This window comes from Lepidochelys olivacea (genome assembly GCF_965140295.1).
Source record: "Lepidochelys olivacea isolate rLepOli2 genome assembly, chromosome: 6".
NCBI classification, from domain to species: domain Eukaryota; kingdom Metazoa; phylum Chordata; order Testudines; family Cheloniidae; genus Lepidochelys; species Lepidochelys olivacea.
Window position 1 is genome coordinate 15833799 of NC_140416.1, and position 21208 is coordinate 15855006.

Here is a 21208-nt window from a genome sequence, read left to right on the forward strand (position 1 = left end):
TCCAAGTTTAAATCCACTCATCCAAACTGACCACTCTCCAAATTTAAATCCACTCATCCAAACTGACCACTCTCCAAGTTTAAATTAAGTATTTTTTCATATTCTCTGTGTATAAATAAAGCCTGCTGCAGTTTCCACGGCATGCATCCGATGAAGTGAGCTGTAGCTCACGAAAGCTCATGCTCAAATAAATTGGTTAGTCTCTAAGGTGCCACAAGTACTCCTTTTCTTAGAGACTAACCAATTTATGTGCCACAAGTACTCCTTTTCTTTTTGCAAATACAGACTAACACGGCTGTTACTCTGAAACCTGTCTTATGAAAGGAGACTCAAAGAGCTTGGCTTGTTTAGCCTAACCAAGAGAAGGCTGAGGGGAGATATGATTGCTCTCTATAAATATATCACAGGGATAAATACCAGGCAGGGACAGGAATTATTTAAGCTCAGTACCAATGTGGACACAAGAACAAATGGATACAAACTGGCCACTGGGAAGTTTAGACTTGAAATTAGACGAAGGTTTCTAACCATCAGAGGAGTGAAGTTCTGGAAAAGACTTCCAAGGGAAGCAGTGGGGGCAAAAGACATATCTGGCTTCAAGACTAAACTTGATAAATTTATGGAGGGGATGGTATGATGGGATAGCCTAATTTTGGCAATTAATTGATCTTTGACTATTAACAGTAAAGATGCCCAATGGCCTGTGAAGGGACACTAGATAGGGTGGGATCTGAGTTACTACAGAGAATTCTTTCCTGGGTGTCTGGCTGGTGAGTCTTGCCCACATGCTCAGGGTTCAGCTGATCGCCATATTTGGGGTCGGGAAGGAATTTTCCTCCAGGGCAGATTGGCAGAGACCTTGGGATTTTTCGCCTTCCTCTGCAGCATGGGTCACGGGTCACTTGCTGGAGGATTCTCTGCACTTTGAAGTCTTTAAACCATGATTTGAGGACTTCAATAGCTCTGACATAGGTGAGAGGTTTATTGCAGGAGTGGGTGGGTGAGATTCTGTGGCCTGCGTTGTGCAGGAGGTCAGACTAGACGATCATAATGGTCCCTTCTGACCTTAAAGTCTATGAGTCTATGTAGCTATGCTGACTCACATCAGCTCAGAGTCTGGTCCCTTGTGTCTGAGGCAAGGGTGATACCTCTGGGAGCAATGGGGAAGCACGTACAGCAGCACCATCCACATCCTTTTCTCAGGGCCGGGCATATGCTCACCCCAGTCTGCCTCTCACAGGAGTTTCTCTGCAATGCTATTGGTGCTAGAGTCTCCTGGACCAGGGATGCAAGATTGTGCGTGCGCAGAGGTTTCTTGCAAGTTTCTTGTGTATGTTGGCAGGGCCGTCCTATGATTTATGGGGCCCTAGGCAGTATTATTAAACTGGTGCCCCTATGCTCCATTGAAGGCTGTCCTCAGCTGGTGCCACTGACCCCAGTGTGTCAAGAGGGCACAGACCCCCAGGACCTCCCACCACCATTGCTGACACACACGGAGCTTCGTACGCAGCAAACGCTGCAGCAGTGACTCACGGCAGGCTTCACGCTGTCAGGTGGAGGCTGCATCTTGCCAGAGCCCACAGCCCTCCTGCAGCCCCTTGCCACTCCTGGCTCACCACAAACATTTTGACCGAGCAGTACCAAGCAGTAATAACAACGACAATGATACAACTGTGTGTGTACGTGTGTGTGTGTGGTTGAGACAATCAGTATTGGAGGACTGTGACTCGTGAGAGGCAGAGTGTATGTGGGTGTGAGAGCCAGTCTGTGTGTGAGGGAGACAGTGTGTGGGTTAGGGAAGTGTGAGAGACAGTGAGTGCACTCTCACTTTAAGTCCCCTCCCTCACCACCTCCCCCCCACCCCATGTGGAAGTTTCGCTCCTCCTGACCTGGCCCCGGCCTGTGAGGGGCGCAGGCAGGCTGGGTCCAGGGAAGGACTCCACTCCGGGCGGTGGTGGGCCAGGCCGCCACGCCACTCTGGGCTCCCCAGGGCTGGGGCGGCAGAGCCGGAGGCTGGAGCCCTCAGCCAGCCAGCTGAGGAGGGAGGGAGGGAAGGAGGAGCTGGGGTCGGGGAGAAGCCCCCTGGCCCAGCAAGGGGGAGGAGCCAGAGAAGAGAGGGTGCCAGTGAGCGTGGTGCCCCAAATTTTCCGGTGCCCTCCGTATGCCTAGGGACGGCCCTGTGTGTTGGGACCTGCCAAGGGCTGTACCAAGAGGGCCTACAGAGGCTGCATCTTAGAGCTCTACGGGCTGCATAGCTACCTGGTAGTTACGCTTTTGCCATCACCTGCCCCAGGCCATCTCCCCACTCAGAGGGTAAGAACAATGGTGGACTCTATGAATTTCTGCTGCCACTTTAAAATGGTTGAGCTGAAGTCTGCATTCGAGTCCAGCACACTCGAGTCAGGTCTGAGAAGGAGGATACCTTATGAAAGGCCTAATGGAGAGTAGCTGTACAATCCATGGGTGCCATTTTCTATACTTAGGGCTCTGCTCCTCATTAGTAATTTGGTGCCAAGCTCCCACTGACCACAGCCTTACAAACGGCTGCTCCCAACGCCCTCGGATTATTTTTGACCTGCCGCTCCCCACCGCCCCTTGACCAGCCAGTATTTTCATGGTGACACTTATCAGCACTGGGAGTTCAACCATCGCTGCAAACTCTACTTACATGAAGGCAGCATCGTTTGCACTGGGTGCAGTTTACCCCAGTGTGAAGCCCTTATTCCAGCCCAGTTATGGAGTTGCTCAACAGCTCCCCCTGCTGATTGGGGTGTGGGCTCAGTAGTCCAAGTACAAAGCCACAGCACAGTTTGCTAAAGTACCTAGGTCTCCTGAGGGAAAGGAACTTCCTCTTCCTCCATTGCAACCTACAAAATGATCCAACGGATGTAGCTCTGGATCATTCATAGAGGATCCTTGCATAGAGATACCATTGCTAAGTTAAGACATAAGCCAGGGCTGATGGGCAGCTCAGTGGCCTTTTGACAGAACTGTGTTCATTCCAGAGGCACAACCACGGGTCAGTGTAGATGTCTCAGATCATTTGTAGAGAGCCATGTTCATCATCTCGGAGCCAGCCGGGTTGAGTGGTGCCTCATGCCCTGTTGGGAGAACCCATCTTATCCCAGTGGACAAAATCAGAGTGACTGGTGCCTTGTGCCCTCAAGGAGGAAACCTGTTCACCCTAGATGGAGAACTGAGGGGGACTGTTCACTCACTCCCTATAGGGACACAATTATGGTAGAGGTTCAAACTGGTGAAGATCCTGATAGAAGGGGACAGACCTGGGCCAAAAGAAAAGGAGTACTTGTGGCACCTTAGAGACTAACCAATTTATTTGAGCATGAGCTTTCGTGAGCTACAGCTCACTTCATCGGATGCATACTGTGGAAAGTGTAGAAGATCTTTTTATATACACACAAAGCATGAAAAAATACCTCCTCCCACCCCACTCTCCTGCTGCTAATAGCTTATCTAAAGTGATCACTCTCCTTACAATGTGTATGATAATCAAGTTGGTCCATTTCCAGCACAAATCCAGGGTTTAGCAAGAATGTCTGAGAAGGGGGGGGGTAGGAAAAAACAAGGGGAAATAGGTTACCTTGCATAATGACTTAGCCACTCCCAGTCTCTATTCAAGCCTAAGTTAATTGTATCCAATTTGCAAATGAATTCCAATTCAACAGTTTCTCGCTGGAGTCTGGATTTGAAGTTTTTTTGTTGTAATATCACAACTTCCATGTCTGTAATCGCGTGACCAGAGAGATTGAAGTGTTCTCCAACTGGTTTATGAATGTTATAATTCTTGACATCTGATTTGTGTCCATTTATTCTTTTACGTAGAGACTGTCCAGTTTGACCGATGTACATGGCAGAGGGGCATTGCTGGCACATGATGGCATATATCACATTGGTGGATGTGCAGGTGAACGAGCCTCTGATAGTGTGGCTGATGTTATTAGGCCCTGTGATGGTGTCCCCTGAATAGTTATGTGGGCACAGTTGGCAACGGGCTTTGTTGCAAGGATAGGTTCCTGGGTTAGTGGTTCTGTTGTGTGGTATGTGGTTGCTGGTGAGTATTTGCTTCAGGTTGGGGAGCTGTCTGTAGGCAAGGACAGGCCTGTCTCCAGGAGGTGGATGGATGGATGGATGGATGCCAGGTTGTAAGGCTGCATTTAACTGCACTGTTTTTTGTTTTTCTTTTGTGTAATTAAGAGCTAGTAATTTAATATGAAGTTGCTGCCTCTTGTGTCTGTGTACCTCAGAACCTCCTCCTTTTTGACCATCTCACTCTTGCAGTGGGGTTTGTTTGAATCATTCACACCTGGCAGAGGAGAGATGTGGGGAAAAACACCCCCAGAGCAGGCGGGGGTGGGGGCGGGAGAGAGTTGTCATTAGAGCCGCATCTGCACAGGTTGTTTACACTTTCTTTGACGTTTCTGGCTTCCTGCTTACAACGTGCTTGGCTAAAGTTCCCTCAGGCAGTGCAGGGCCAGAGCAGCACTTAGTTTCTCTCAGGTCTAATTTAATATTGTTTTATACAGCTCATTTTTCGCATTTAAAACTTGCTTTAGCAGAGCCAAACCCAGAAGTATATTATTGGCCTGTCTAAGCATACCCTTAAAAGGAGTTTATCTTAATAATGATGAGATTTCCCCCTTTTTTTTCTTTAAGTGTATATATAACATTATATAAAACAACATTAAGCATTACAAACTTAGAAAAGATCAGAATTTAGGTTTCCTGCACAACTTTCATCTGGCCCCTTGTGCATATCCATTAAGATACAATCTTTAATGACATGAGCACATACTATTCTTTTCCACAGGACTCTTCCCTCATTCAGTGCAGGCTGGTCAGTGAATTTTGTTTTATTCCCATCACTCAGTGTATAGCCTTAGGCCTTATTTAATGTACACTATTCAAACCTTGCCCTAAGGACAGAATAATTAATTTCCTCATGGTTTTTTTCTATAGCTCTCATTAAACATTAATTAATTTATTTTCATAACATCCCCGTGACATGTAGGATTGGTATTATCTCCATTTTATAGATGGTGGGACTGACACACAGCGAAATTAAAGTCAAAAGTGTCCACAAATTTTGGGTGCCTGATATGTGATGCTAAAGGCCTGATTCTTAAAGGTATTTAGGTGCCTAAGGCCGCAGATAGGTGCCTAGTGGGATTTTCAAGAGTGCCTATGAAAATCGTACTAGACACCTATCTGTGTCTTTAGGCTCCTATATAGCTTTAAAAATCTGGCCCTTAGGGTGTGAATTTTCAGAATACTTAGCATTATCTGCAACCCCTCTCTACCCAGGTCCTCCCTACCATATGTTCCTTACCCTACTGCATTCTGTGTCATGCGACTTCTTCTCTCTCCTCATGACCTAGATGCCAGCAGGGGGAGCATTGAGAGCACAGGGCAGACAGTGTCCCTGCTCTCAGTTCTAGCGCCCTGTCCCAGAGCAGCCTGAAACAGCAATTGCAGGGAAAGTCCTGCTCAGCCCCAACACCGCGGGGATGGTGCATGCACAGTCCAGCGGCATGTAGGAGCTGTGAGGGGCTGGAGCATGCTCAGTACAGACAGACTTGTTGGAGAATTTAGAAGCCAAACTCTAACACGTCTCTATTGGGTGTATATGAACGGTAATTTTTTCTTGGACAAATTTGGGTAGTTTTTTCATAGAAACAGCAAAAGACACTTTCCTGTCACAAAGGCCACCCCCTTGCCAAATTTCAAGTCTCTGCTCCAAAGCCTGGAGACATTAGCGCTTCTAAAAATAACATTCCTACAACCACTTCACTAACATGGGCAAGACAACATATTTTTTCCTTATCCTGTTCTCGGAAACAGCTGAATTATTTTTGCTGAAAGTTTCCCCCAAAGAGTTCAGCCACAGGCAGACACCCAGTGTGGAAAACTTCAGCCAAAGGGTTTCAGTTTGGCAAGGTTATAAACAACAGAAAATAGGGTCTTACAAATGAAAAGTTGTGGGCAACTTTAACTGTAGGGAGGGCTACCTGCACCGTCTAAAATGGTTATTTTTTCAGTCACCTTTTTCAAGCACATTTTTAAAATAGGGTTTTTTTCTGTTTGAGTCCTTTCTCCTGCTTTAAAAATAGCTTTTAGTAGGAGACAGCCTTAGCCAATGTTAGGATCTTCAAGTGCCTGCCAATTTGAGCATTCTCTCCCTCCAGCTTGAAGTACAGAGCAGCACTGTTTTTTGCCCCGTCACCTCTAGATGTATTGTTCTTAAGCCTCCCTACTTGGAGCAACTTACTGGGGTGATAACGTTCATGGCCAATAGCATCCCCAGGCTTTTGATTTACAAATGGGTAAGTTGGATACTTTTAGAGAGAGATTTTTTTTACTCTCAGGGATTCTGAAATGTCTGGTAATGCAGACATAGCTGGACAAGATGTTCAAAAGTGGGTACCTAAAGCTAGGCTCCTAAAGCCATATTTAGAAACCTAAATAAGTGCCCCCATTTTCAAAAGTACTGAGCACCCAACAGTTCCCTCTGAGGTTAAAGTGCATGATGGGAAGTCAGTGCATCTGATAACCAAGCCACTGATCTAGGTACATAGAATCATCAGGTTAGAAGGCACCACAAAAGTAATCTAGTCTAACCCCCTGTCAAGATGCAGGATTTGTTGTGTCTAAACCAGGGGTGGGCAAACTACAGCCTGGGGGCCGCATCCGTCCCTTCAGATGTTTTAATCTAGCCCTTAAGCTCCTGACGGGGAGCAGGGTCTGGGGCTTGCCCTGCTCTGCATGTGCCATGGCGCTGTGAGGCTCCCGGAAGCAGCAGCATGTTCTGCCTCCTGTTCCTATGTGTCGTGGCAGCCAGGGGGCGCCGCACGCTGCCCCTGTCCCAAGCGCCGCCCCTGCAGCTCCCATTGGCTGGGAACCGTGAGCATTCATGGCCTGCCATACAATTTTCATACCCAGATGTGGCACTCGAGCCAAAAAGTTTGCCCACCCCTGGGCTAAACCATCCAAGACAGATGGCTATGGAGCCTCCTTTTGAAAACCTCCAGTGAAGGAGCTTCCACAACCTCCCTAGGCATCTGTTTCACTGTCCTACTGTTCTTACAGTTAGGAAGTTTTTCCTGAGATTTAATCTAAATCTGCCATGCGTAGTTTGAACCCATTGCCTCTTGTCCTGCCCTCTGTGGCAAGAGAGAACAATTTTTCTCCATTTTTTTATGGTAGCCTTTCAAGTATTTGAAGACGGCTATCATGTCTGTCCTTAGTATCCTCTTTTCCATTAGGAGCTAACTTCTGTTTTTGAACATGTTGGCCAGTAATACAGCACAGAGTTTTTCTATCTTCATTGAACTCTCTACTAGCAACCCAACCTATTCCCATGGAGAATATAATAGAGAGAAAAACACCAGAGGAAGTCAGTGAGGGTGCTAACGGTTGTCCTGTACTGTGGCACATGTGAACACACACAGTACTGTTAAAGACAAGCTGACAAGTGTCTTCCTAGCTTGTATTCTTTCAGGGCAGGGACTTGTGTGCTCGTGCTAGCATCTAGCCCAGTGGGGCTCTGATCCTGGTTTAGGCCACTGGGTGCTCCCACACTACAAATAATGAAGAAGAAAAATGAGGGAGGCTGGTGGCAAGAGGTGTGTACGAGAAGCAAGTTCAATATTGAAGCTTTCCTGCCAGGCTTAGGTAGTAGAAGTGTATGGGCTCTGTATTCGTACAGTGAGCTGTTACTTGTAAAGCTATACCAAAACAAATGCTCTGTTTCTGAAAGCCTCTTACTATTAGAAGGGGATCTGGGTTTTTAATTCCTGCAGTAGGTTTTTAAATCAAAAATTTTGATTTAAACCAGTTCCATTATCTTTTTCTTTTCCTTTCCTTTTTTTTTTTTAACCCTCAAGCGACTGTCTAGTGTTTCAGAGGGGAATCGGAATCTGCGTCCATTTATCCCATGTGTTTCTTCTAAATTAGTCATTGGTACCTGCCCCCTCCACCATTTTCCATGTGATGGAGCAGATCCAGTTATTACCACCAAGCTATTTAAGGAAGGAGCAACAAAGCCAGGGAGAATAGGAATACATCTCAGGCCCTATCTGAACTCAGTTTCTTCTCTAGAATGAGTGTAGTAATCCCGGTGGTGCTACTCTTTGCATGAAACTTTCTAGTGCTGTGTCTGGGGGTCAGTGCCCTCTGTGTTTGGTCAATATCTAGTCTACTGATTTTGTTTGGAAGAACTTTGGAAAAAACTAAGGATTTAAATCCTGTGGCATAGTGTCATGAATCTGGGCACAAACCATGGACCTCCAGGTTGCCACCGTCCTGTGATAGCAGGATCAGCTATCCAATCTGCTCCCAAGCCCTAAATCCCCTATTGCTTGAGACCAAGAAGCATTCAGTTGATGTCAGTGAAGCTAGACCGATTTAAATTATCTGAGGATCTGGCCCAGGGTCTCCGATGCAGTGTTTAATTTGAGAAGGAAGAAGTGCGGGGCTCAAGCATAACAAAATGGCGTCCACCATACAGGCAAGGTCATGCCGCATGGAGAATGCCATTTTGTAGAACAAAATGGTATCACCCGCACAGCATGACCTCGCACTCACAGTATATACAAGGTCATGACTTGCACGCAGGTGTAGAATTGCACGCCTTATTAAATGCCACTGGCGAAAGAGGCATGCGGGCTGTGCCCTAGCATGAAAAGAGGTGCCAGAGCTAAGCCCCAGTACAAATTAAGCTCTGCGCCTATGCCCATTTCCAGTAATAACTTGGGCTGGATTCAAGCTGGCGACTTAGAAATTAAAATCTTCCTATCCCAGAGCCATCTATTTCCCCAGTTTATGACTTTTGAAATCTCATGACACCCATATTCCATATTACTCACTCTGGGTAAAATTCACCCTCAGGGCAGAGGATCAGCACAAGGTCTGTATATTATTTAAATCCCATTTAAATCCTCAGCGTAGACTCTTACTAAAGGATGAATTTCATCTCCTGAGAACATTGGAAAATGGAATATATTGCATGTCCAAATGCCTTCTGGCTTTCTGCTGATATTCATCTCTCCATAATGCCTTTCTCAGTGGTAATTACCAAGATTCTGGCAAAACAAAACAAAGTTTCTTTGTTTTATAATAATCTCTTCCCTACTGCTGCTTGATTCATTCAGTTACTCCTCAGTCTAGGGTCTTGTGATGTCAAAATGACTTTCACAGTCACTGGATTGTGTTTGAATGAATCTGAGAGAAAGAGGAAGCTGATTAGAAAGGAAATAGCTTCTGTTTACATAAGTATACTGGTAATCAGCAGAAAATAGTTACAGAAAAGGACAGTTTTCACTGTGATTTTATAAAATTGTATATATTTAGCTTGCTGGAGTGGTGTGCTGTAGCTGCTTTTCTCTTTGACAAGACTTACAGAAACCTGGCATTACTGTTAAACCATTCAGTTCTGAAAAGAAAGAAGGCAAGAGAAAAAGTTAAAGATTTTCCTTCTTTCAGCAGGTGATTTATCTAGAACATTTGTCTGTAATTTAACCACTACAGTCTGTGCACTGTGATACTCCAGCTGGAGTTACCACTGCATCACTTAATTAATTTTAAATCTCCATAGCATGGACTGACCTAAATTATATTTTATTTTATTTATTTATTCATATTTTATTTCAGCAGTCAGATGGCCAGTAACATTAACCTTTTCTTCCTTACCTGCACTCTCTCTGTCCCATTCAGTCAGACCAATAGATCAGTTCATAGACCAACCAATTGTACTCATTTTGAAACTCTCTGGAAAACTTTTGTCTCCACATAACCACCTGTGGCGGAACATGTGGGGTTAGATCCATAGCTGATGGTAAGTCAGCATTGCTGCATTGACTTCAACAAAGCTATCTTGGTTTACACCAGCTGAGGATCTGGTCTGTGGTGTCCTGAACCATGCTTGCTTCTGTAGCTGTTATGACTTTCTTCTTCTTAAATTCTATACAGTGGAAAATCCTTATAAGACTAACATATTTTCAGACGTATTATTACCCTTTCAAGTAGAGAAGCCTGGAAAACTGGGATTTTTCTTGAAACATTTTTTGTAGGAAAAAAATCCCCTTTTGAAATTTTCCCAATGGGAAATTCCAAAAATATGTGAGAGTGGGGTGTTTTTGTTTTTCACCTTCCCACCCTTCCTTGCTGTTTCTCAACTTTTTCCAGTGAGAGGGAAACACTTTTTTTCTTGTTTAAAACCATATTTTCAAGTGTTAACGCTTCAACACGCTATTAGTTTTCCAACTGACAAAAGTCTAAAAACTATCAGAAAGTGGGAGGGAGAAGTAGGTTTTACCTGGTCATTTCAAAACCAAATATTCTGAAGAAAAAAAAATCCCCCAACATGCTTTTGGGAAATGAAAAACTTAATCAAAACAATCCCCCCTCCACACACACACACACACACACACTCAAATATTTTTGACAAACACTATTTTCCGGTGGGTTTTTTTTTTTAAAGAATGCAGCCAGTTTTACTTACCAATGTTGCATTATCTGTTGTTCACAAAAATCTAGATTTTTGTAAAAACAAAAACAAAAGAAATCGTTTTTCTGCTGCAGATACACAGGGCCAGATCCTTAGCCTTAGTTATATGTAGTTCCATATAACTTGGATAAAGATTTACATTGCCTGAGGATCTGGTCCTGGTCTATCTATACAGTGTTGTCCTAGGGACTGCTCCCTTTCTAACCCAGGCTGGCATAAAAATGTCACCAGCTAAACCATAGCACAGAAGAGATGTGACCTCTCCCACCTCACTAGGTGAGGTCTACTGCACCCATTTTTCCTTAGTGAGGTGGGAAATGAGAGAGGCTTCAAAGTCTACCTGGGTAATTTGACTACTGCTAAATTTGGACAATCTCCCATCTCTACACTATAGACTTCTGCTGGAACAGCTAGGTTGGTCAGAGGTGCGAAGCTTTGTGATGCCTGACTGTCATAGTTGTGTTGCCAAAAGCCCTGAGTGGAGGTGCAGTTAGGCCAGCAAAGCAGTGCTTTTACTGTGTAGTTTATTTTGCTTGGGGTGCGGATGTGGAATTGGAACAAAATATACCGGAAAAAGCAGTATCCAGGGATAGCTTGCAGGTGAAGTGTCCTATGTAGTCCTGGCCCTTGAGGCAATGTTAACCTGATCTGATAATGCCAGCTGCTTTCTCACTCCACCCTTCCAGTTGATGCATCCGATGAAGTAAGCTGTAGCTCACGAAAGCTTATGCTCAAATAAATTGGTTAGTCTCTAAGGTGCCACAAGTACTCCTTTTCTTTTTGCGACTATGTTTATGTACAGCGCCTAGCACCATGGGTCACCATTCTCATTTGGGGACATTGGGTGTTACTGCAATACAAATAACAAAGAATTACATAGTACTTCCTGTAAAGAGGTAAGGATTATACTGTGGGGCTCATAGTGGGCAACATTTTCTAAAGAGAGTTAGGAACCTAAATCCCTTTGAAAATCAATGAACTGAGCTGCTTTTGAAAATTTTGCCCACTGTAAAATGCAATCTTTCACCTCTTCATCACTCATTTATTGCTTTCCCTGTTCAGTAGTGATGACGTGTTACAGGTGCCAGCTGTTCTGTGGCCTGTATGTAACGAGTCAGTGATTTCAGCCCTCTTCCCAGTGGGAAAGTGTCCACAGCCATGGCCTCTGACTTGCATGTTCATTTGCCGTCTGACAGAGAGGCTAAGGAGCGAATAGGCCTGAGGACTGAAGTACTTTCTTACCCCTCCAGAACAGGTTGAATTACATTGCAGGGCTGGGGGCAGGAGGGGAAGCTGCTACTGCCTGTACTGTGGATAAACTATGGACTTCTAGGGTTACCTTGCAGCAACACAGATCCTGGGATTAGAGCATCTCATTATAAATGACTGCCAATGTCACATCAACAGACCCCAGTCTTCGGCAGGCGGGATCGAAGCTGGGATCTCTGGAGCTAAATGCATGAGCCTCTACTGCATGAGCTAAAAGCCACAAGGCTCTTAGCTAAGGCTGTAGCGGACTTGTTAATCTCTAAATGGTCTCAGTGCCACTAGAGGGGACAGAACACCACACCCAGGAGGTGTGTGGGTTCCACATACACTTTTGATTTGCCTTTTCACAAACTGAATATGTCCTGCGCAGGAGGGACCCTGGCAAATGAGTTCCTGACAGAAGAAGAGCTGTATATTCGTTGGTTGCAGATTGTGACGTTCCTTCCTGTGATGTCCTTCAGCACTCCACCATGGGTCTGCTGTGACAAATGGGTACGTACTCTCCACGTACTACACCAACGCATGCTCCCTGATGCACACAAGACAGCTAAACTGCCCTGTAGCACCTTTCATCCAAAGATCACAACAGAGCTTTATAACACCCCCGTGAGGCTGGTATTACTCTCTCTTTTTTACAGGTGAACAAGCTGAGGCACAGAGATGTTTAAGGCCAAAAGGTTCAGAATTCAGAGTTTAAAAAAAATAATAAAAATCATTAATACAAGCTCCCCCGACACAATCTGAAGAATGGATTTTCATTTCTGTTCAGTGTTTCTAAATTGGAAACATTAAGTAATCCCAAAGTAACAGGAACAAATAACCAATAAGAAGTCAGGCTCCTAAATCCATAGATTCCTAAACAAGTGTGGGTGGATTTTCAATAATGCTGAGAACCTTCATCTCCCACTGAAATCAACAAACCTGGGCTCAGTCAGATCAGAGAAGGAAGTGAATTCCAGGACAAGAGCAGTTCAGTGCGAACACCCTGCTTCTGGAACCCCAGATGTTTATATCTAGGGTCTGTTGGCTCAAGTGTTTCAGCTGTTCTAGAAAGCCATGGCACTTCCTGTAATATAGTGCCCATGGCTAAACTTGCTCAACAGGTTAGCAAGCTACTTCTGCCCCAGCTGTTGCTTCTGAGAGGTTCTCAAGAGCAGTTCAGAACAGGACACATTGCGGTTAACCAGTCTAGAAGTCAGAAAGATATGAACAACAATGCAAGGTCTGTGTTTGAGAGAAATACCTTACCTAAAGGAGATAGAGAATGCCTTTTGGGCTACCAGTGCCACCTGAGATTCCAGGAGCAATCAGGCAACCTAAATCACCATCAAATTGTTCACCACTAAAGGCTTGCCTACACTTGCAAGTTAGAGCGCATTAAATCAGCCCCGGGTGCCCTAACTCCTGAGGTGTCCACACTGGCAAGGCACTTAGAGCACCTGGACTCTGCAGCTGGAGAGCTCCTGGTAATCTACCTCCACCAGAAGCATAAAGCTTGCTGTGCCCCGGCTGAAACGCCCAGGTGTCAGTGTGGTTGATGTGTTGCATTACTGCACTGTGATTGGCCTCTGGAAACATCTCATAATCTCCTGAAGTCAAGTGGCCACTCTGGTCATTGTTTTGAACTCAGCTGCAGGCATGTGGATATCCCCTTTCAAAGCTCCGTTTCTGACTGCTTATCTGCTCCGGGACAAAGCAACCCATTACTGTGGAATGCTGCTGCTGTGAGTGTGTGTGAGAGAGAGAGGCGGGGCGAGGGGGAAGGCGGTCTGCTGCTGTCTGAACTTACAAGACAGCATGCTGACACACTGCCCCTCAAAACACACCATCTCTCCCCCCCACGTACACACAACACACTCCCTGTCACACTCCACCCCCACCCTCATTTGAAAAGCACGCTGCAGCCACTTGCACACTGGGATAGCTACCACAATGCACTGCTCTCTGTGGCATTGCAAGAGCTGCTAATGTGGTCACGCCACTGCGCTTGCAGCTGACGGTGTAAACACACGGCAGCGTTTTCCCTGCTGCTGTCTCCGAAGGCTGGTTTAACTCCCAGCACTCTACATCTGCAAGTGTAGCCAAGCCCTTGGACAAACACTAGCGAATACCCCTGAACTGTAGGAAGCAAACCACACCTACTGGACTGGCAAGGTCCTTTCCCCAATCTATGGGCACTGCTATCTTGTCTGGGTTAAGCTGTAGCCAGGTCACTCTCATCCAACCCTCAATGACAACAAAGCAGTGATAAGTGTAACTCCCCGCCGTTCAGGTCTGATGAAAGTGATACCTAGAGCTGTGTACTGTCAACGTACTGATGACACCATTGCCCGTGAAGTCATGCTATCTCTCCCAGCAGTTCCACATACACATAGAAGAAAAGTGGTGGTAGAACAGAACACTGCAGAACTGCGCTCCTGACTTTCCTTGAAGCAAATAAGTGCCTGGGAGATAATGCACTTCCAGTGCTCCCCAGTTTAGCATGGCGGTGGATCACCCCTGAAGAGCTGACTTTCCACCAAGATGATTGCACTTCAAGGGAACACTCTGCCGAACATTCAGAAGCAGAAATGACAGTCAGAGAAACAGGGTGTCCTTCTGTATGCACATCTCCCCGCTGCCTCTGAAACAGCAAGTATCTAGAATAGAATCAAGCAGGCTGATCTTGGACATGGAGCTGAGGGAGACTATAAGGGGGAAATGATTCGTGGAAATTCAGGGTGGGAGAGTGAGTGCTTAAATCACACCCTCTATGTGAGTAGCAGAGGGTTAATCATTTATGGGTTAGAAGAGATGAATCCAAAGGGGATATTACCAATACACACAGCTCCTAGTGGAGTTCATAGCTACAGCTATTATCAATCTATCACAGCTGTTTGCACATGATTGTCTGGTGTGTCTATTGATCATTCTGCTAGGATTTACTGTGTCTGCTTTTCTGGGCAACTACTCTTTTCCTCCAGAAATACACAAGTAGGCTTAAAAGTCTCGTTTTTCTGCTCTTATATTGCCATCTATTAAGTGAGAGAATATGCTAAATTCTTCTCCTCAGGTACTGAATCTCACTAGGCAATACATACAGAGGCATCAAGATTTTGTTGTCCCGCTCATTGTAAAATTCAGCAAGGAATGGCTCTCCTGGGGGTATCCCATCTTCCGGCCGCTGTGGTGGCTCAGCCCTAATGACCCAGTCACCTTCACTATCGATGACGAATTCCTCATTGGAGACGAGGTAAGAAACATCGAGATTTGGGTACTAATTGCACGCAGCAACATTTAAGATTATCATTAAGACCAGGTACCCCCTGATGCCTGCACTTCACTCCCGACCCATCTTCACTGAATGCTCCAAATTAAATGCCATTCCTGTGTTAGAAACATAGGAACTGATCCAAAGCCCAATGAAGTCCATGGAAAGACTCCCATTGACTTGAGTGGGCTTTGGGTTAAGCCTACAGACATTAAAGAGGGAAAAGACCAATTAAGTCATTGGCACTTATCCAAACCTGGAGGCCAATGGAAGATTTCCCCCTATATTCTCTAGTGCTTTCCTCGGTCTAATTTTAAATGGCTCTGGTGAGTGAGCTTCCACCACATCCCTGGGGAGGCTCTTCCACAGCCTATCAGATTTTACTGCCAGTTGTTTCCTGGTAGTTGACCTAATTTTTTTCTCTTGAGTTTCATCCCGTTACTCCTAGTTATGGGCCCTTTGCCCACCCTAAACAACACTTTTTCCTTTTGACATTTATATCATCCAAATACTTGCACTCGTGATCAGATCCCAACCTTTGTTATCTCTCTGCCAAGCTAAGCATAGTTAGCTTTTAAAATCTTTCCTCATAAGTCAGAGGCTTCAGCCCCTTCGTCATTTTTGTTGCACTTCTCTGAATTCCCTCCAATTGCCCTACCTTTGGAGAGCTTGGCAAAGACTACACAAGAATAATTTTGATTTATGGGATGTTCTCTGAAGTCTCCTCTAACCCCTGCAGCATCAGTATTTCACTGCTGTGTTTACAACCCTGCCACTTATAGCGTTGGTATAAAAGACAGGAATTTCCAACTATCTGAAACTTCATTCATCTCCTCTGCCCATTCATTTTCCTTAATGACCCCTACCAGTCCAGTTGCGGAAAATCATTGGTTTGTTACTGTAGGATCCTCTATACATGTGCACTGGTTTGTTTCTCATAGGGTTGGTTGTGAGCACTAGCAGAGGCCCTCTTGGTTGCTTGTGGGAGCAGGGCTGTGTGCTTGCCTATTGTTATAAGCTTTCTCTGGAGCACTGAGCTGTGTGCATCTAGTTTATTATTGTAAGGTTAATCAGGTGTTTATTGACTCTTCTAATTTTAATGAGGAGCTGAGAATTTACAAAAAAGATTGAAACTTGGAAATCAAAATAAATATTAGGTGCAATGTTGGCTACTGGATGATGCCCCCATAGCTATGTGTGTTTCCATTACTGAAAAGAGAGCACACAGCATTGCAGTTTATAACGCATTTCTTGATTACTCATAGACTATTCGGTTGTTTGTTTAAGCAATTACTTTTTTTCTGCCAATTTTTCTGTTCTATTTCCATGCAAAAGGCAGATGAGAGGCAAAAAGCTGAGAGCCAGGAATTCCTAAAATCTGATCCCAGCTCTGTCACTGACTTTCTGTAGTCTTGGACAAGTCACATAACCTTTGTTTCAGTTTTCCCATTTGTAAAGTGGGGAAGAATAATAATATTCAGACATTTCACTGGCATTCGTTAATGTTTTTGAAAATGAAAAGCACTGAGTCAATTTTCAGCTAATCAAAATGTCAAAAAATTTCAGTTTCGGTTGAATGAAACATTTTGTTGTGACAAAATCAAAATGGTTTTGATGTTTTTAGTAAAAATTAGAGAAAAATTTGAAGCAAAAATTGTTTAAAACTGAAAAAATGGAAACGTTTTGATTTTAAAAAAAAAAATTTTTCAGCCAAAACAATTCAGTCAAACTGACATGAATTCATTAAAAATTGTAGCCCAAATATGCATTTTTCACTGAAAAAAAGGTATCAGCTGAAAAATTTTGCCCAGGTATGGTCATGATGTGAAGGAAAACTGAGATTGCCTGGTGTATCCGCACAGGCTGAGGTCTATGCCCTGCTGAAGGGATTAAAGCCTGTAGACCAGGGGTTCTCAAACTTTTATACTGGTGACCCTTTTCACACAGCAAGCCTCTGAGTGCGACCCCCCCCTTATAAATTAAAAACACTTTTTTATCTATTTAACACCATTATAAATGCTGGAGGCAAAGCGGGGTTTAGGGTGGAGGCTGACAGCTTGCGACCCCCCATGCAATAAACTTGTGACCCCCTGAGGGGTCCCGACCCCCAGCTTGACAACCCCTGCTGTAGATAAACAGGCTGGTGAACTTGCTTGAGGCTATTTTTGACCCCCTAGATGCTCATATATAAGGCCATTTCAGCATATTAAAGAGCAGTTAACATTCTTACTCATTTTCTAGTAGAGTTTCAAACTCAGCTGATATCTAATTAAGTTGCCTGGGAGCTTTTTTTATTTGATCGTATCAAGATGAATTTAAATGTCTAAATATTTTTGTGAATTTGGAATATTCACACATTGATCTTGGCTTTTATAGCTTTGAGTTTATTGACTATCTGCCTCTGCAGTTTATCTCTTTCATTGCATTAAAACTCACTAAGTGTTCACTTAGCATATAAATGGTGTGAAATTTAGCATCTAGTTATGGCCTTATTAAATCTGGAATGTATGCTCAAAGAGCAATTGATGATTCATTTAAAACTTTGAAAAACTTATTTCTAATATATATCAGCTTTGATATTGTATATTTTCGTTATCTCTTCTCTAACTCTTGATTATGAGAAAAATTGCATAAAACCCGAGGATCATGGTGGTTTAAGATTTCATTTGCAGTTTATTCCCTGAAGTCAGAATCTTCTGTTGGGACATCACATTCATCTCCACAGCAGTGCATTGTGATGTCACAAACAGAATGATGATTTCAGTTTCAAAACCAATCCAAAATATGCCATGTGTCAGTTCCTTGGTAGGGTTTTGCCAAAAGTAGCTTTGATTTGAAGGGTTTTAAAATGGGCAGTGGAAATTTTAATGCCTGATTTTTAAAAATGAATATCGTTCTGGAGACTAACAGTCATCTGGGCCAAAGTTTTCAAAAGTGACTAAAGATTTGGGGTGCTTTGGTTTTGGGTGCCCAACTTGTAGCCTGATCTATGGATTGTGTATTAATTATACTGATTACTTAGGAATTCCCAGGTATTACTCTGAGGTTTGACAGGTTCTTGTCCCAAGATTGGGCCCAGTATTATTAAAATTACTGTTCAGTTGGGAATCCTGATGAGCACTGTTGCAACACTCACACTTTAGGAACCTTCTGTCTTTGTAATAGTTTATTAATACATTTAGCAAAGTTGCAAGCACTCTAACCCAGCAAGGTAGATGGAGATAATAGAGAATGTACATCTGAACATCCATATACTCACACCATCCCTTGCAAAACAACCTGAAATGTTAACCAATATCTTCCTCACCATCCATCACCTTCCTCATCCTCACCAGTGGCCATCATCCTGGCACCTCCCAAGGGCTACGTCTCTCCCTCCCTCTGCACAGGCTGGGCTACAACCTTTATAATATGCTGTGTTGACACCACTTCCTTATTTGTATTTCCTTGCTCTACTAATGTTGGGGAGCCCTTCTCCTACAGGCGAGTATATTAATGATCTCAAATTATTATCATATATGTCAGTTCATTGCCATGGCCCTCTTGTGGTCAGACATCTGCAGATGTTCCTATCTAAAATATCCCAAAGCTGGTGTTAGCTCATCTTCCTGTGGTTGCCGGTGTCATTATGTACAAACTTCCCCCTTAAACACTCTATTCCCCAAAACTTAGGAGTGACCATTGGGCCATTTATCTGTGCCAAAATTCATAGGCCTTAAGCCTTATGCTAACTGCTGGAGCCAGTGTCTTACAGGACACAGGCCTGCGCTGTAGGTTCCTTGCATTACTGCTAAACCTGAGACACCTTAAAGTGGCCTAAGGCTCAGAAAGTGTTAGGCATCCATCCAGAGATGTATTCAGGCAATTTGGGACTCTAGGCACACCAGGACATGCAACCCATTGTGGCCCTGCCTCTTAGGGTTGCCAGCTTTCTACTTACACAAAATCGAGCACCTTTGCCCTTCCCCTCCCCCGAAGCCCCACCCATGCTCAACCCCTTCTCGTAGGCCCCGCCCCCACTCCACACACACACACCATCGCTCGCTCTTCCCACCCTCGCTCACTCGCTCAGTTTCACCAGGCTGGCTCAGGGGGCTGGGATGCGGGAGGAGGTGAGGGCTCTGGCTGGGGATGTGAGCTCCGGGGTGAGGCCGGAAATAAGGGGTTCAGGGTGTAGGAGGAGGCTCTAGGCTGAGGCAGTGGGTTGGCATGAGAGTCGGGGTGAGGGCTCCAGCTGGGGGTGCAGGCTGTGGGGTGGGGCCAGGGATGAGGGGTTTGGGTGCCGAAGGAGGCTCTGGGCTGGGGGGTGGAGCCAAGGGGTTTGGAGTATTGGAGGGGGCTCCAGGCTGAGGCAGGGGGTTGGGCTGTGGAAGGAGGTATGGGCTCTGGGCCGAGGGTGCGGGTTCCGGGGTGGGGCCAGAAATGAGGGGTTCAGGGTGCAGGAGGGTGCTCCGGGCTGGGACCGAGGGGTTCGGAGTGTGGGAGGTGGCTCTGGGCTGGGGCAGGGAGCTGGTGGTGTGTGAGGGCTCTGGCTAGGGGTGCAGATTCTGGGGTGGGGCTGGGGATGAGAGGGTTTGGGGTGCAGGAGGGTGCTCTGGGCTGGGGATGAGGGGTTTGGAGAGCGGATCAGGGCTGGGGCAGGGGGTTAGGGTGCGGGGGGAGGGCTCTGGGGTGGGGAACCTTTTTTCTGTCATGGGCCATTGACCCACAGAAAAAAATCAATCATGGGCCACTCACTCACCCATGGAGGGGCGGTGGGGGGCGGGAGCATGGAGGCTCGCGGCTTCCCCCCGCAGCAGGACAATCCAGTGCAGCGGCTCCTGTCCTGTGGCGGGGTGCTGCGGGCCGGATGAAATTAACCATGGGGCTGGATCTGGCCCACGCCTAGGTTCCCCACCCCTGCTACGCATAGGAGCCGGAGGGGGAGACATGCTGGCTGCTTCCCAAAAGCCACGTGAAGTGCGGCGCTGCCAATCAGGCAGTCAATGGCCCAATCTGCAATGCTGACCAGAGCCCCCAGGATCCCTTTTCAACCAGTATTCCAGTCCAAAACTGGACACCTGGTCACCCTACAGCCCCTGCACCATAGTGGAGGCTGGTGGCAGGGACCCCTCACATCCCAGAGAGTCAGTGCAGCAGAATGGGACCCCCATAACCCCCTGCCACCAAGCAGCAGCAGGGATTACTTCTTCCCTCTGAAGTGGCAGCAGGGTGTCCCTCAGCCCATAACCTAACAGCTGAAGTATATCTGCTTCGGTGGGTGGGCCAGGCCTACTACACTTTTCTCCTGTCACCTCACATAAACAGAGTCTTCTGCTGGGGTGGTCTTGGCAGGGACCATCAGGACATTGGACCTCAGAGTTCACACCCCTTTGAGATGCATGGGACAGTTCACATCTCTGAGTCATTATTTCAGGCTCTCTGCAGACTCGGGCAGACGTCACTAGGCCAATTTTCAATTTTTTCGTTACAGCCATAAGGGCTAGAGATTTTTTTTAAAATAAAAGCTTAGAATCTGAAGTCATTGCATGACTCCAGGTGCTGGGACCCTATGTGTGGCCCTATCATGCCTATGCCCTAATCCAGCCCTATGTTTGCCCTCTGAAAATCATATTCTTTCAAGAGGTCTCAAGCTGGGCACCCAAAATATCACTAGTCTCTTTTAAAAATCTTGGCCTCAGGTACTAGCATTTGGACCTGCAGTTAACTGTAAGCACAAGTAATTTGGGTTAGAGAAGTGTGTTTGCCAAAATTGAGACTATTTTTAAAATCAGGCTCTGTGTGGGCACATGGGTCATGTTTTAGGGATGATACAGGATAATGTATGTCAGAGATGAGCAATTTTCGAGTGTGGGATGGAGCAAACTCTTTAAGGATAGCAAGTACATTTCTGTGTCTTTTGATAGTCTTATGGCAAGCATTCTTTATCCCTCCTCTCCTGCACTCACACAGCTGCACCTTGGGATTTCTCTCATTTTGCCTGTCCCTAATGTAGCCCTTAAGTGGTTTTCCGCTTCTGATTTCCTGCTTGATACCATGTGCCATTTTCTATACCATGTATTTTGTCTGCTCGCCAAAGCCAGCAGTCCCAATATTTTCAGTCTGTCCTCATATGGAGAGCTCTCCATTCATCGAACCATTTTCATTGCCTTGTCCTTTTCATCCTT

At 45.5% G+C, this 21208-nt stretch overlaps 1 protein-coding gene across 1 annotated transcript in view; it reads left to right on the forward strand.

Annotated features, from left to right (window-relative positions):
* LOC311522255 (SITS-binding protein-like) overlaps positions 1-21208 on the forward strand; it is a 69478-nt gene that overhangs the window by 37761 nt on the left and 10509 nt on the right. Inside the window, exons 11-12 of the mRNA XM_084631366.1 lie at positions 12162-12283; positions 14844-15023. Of these exons, the coding sequence (XP_084487492.1) occupies positions 12162-12283; positions 14844-15023 (302 nt within the window). The remainder of the gene's footprint in view (positions 1-12161; positions 12284-14843; positions 15024-21208) is intronic.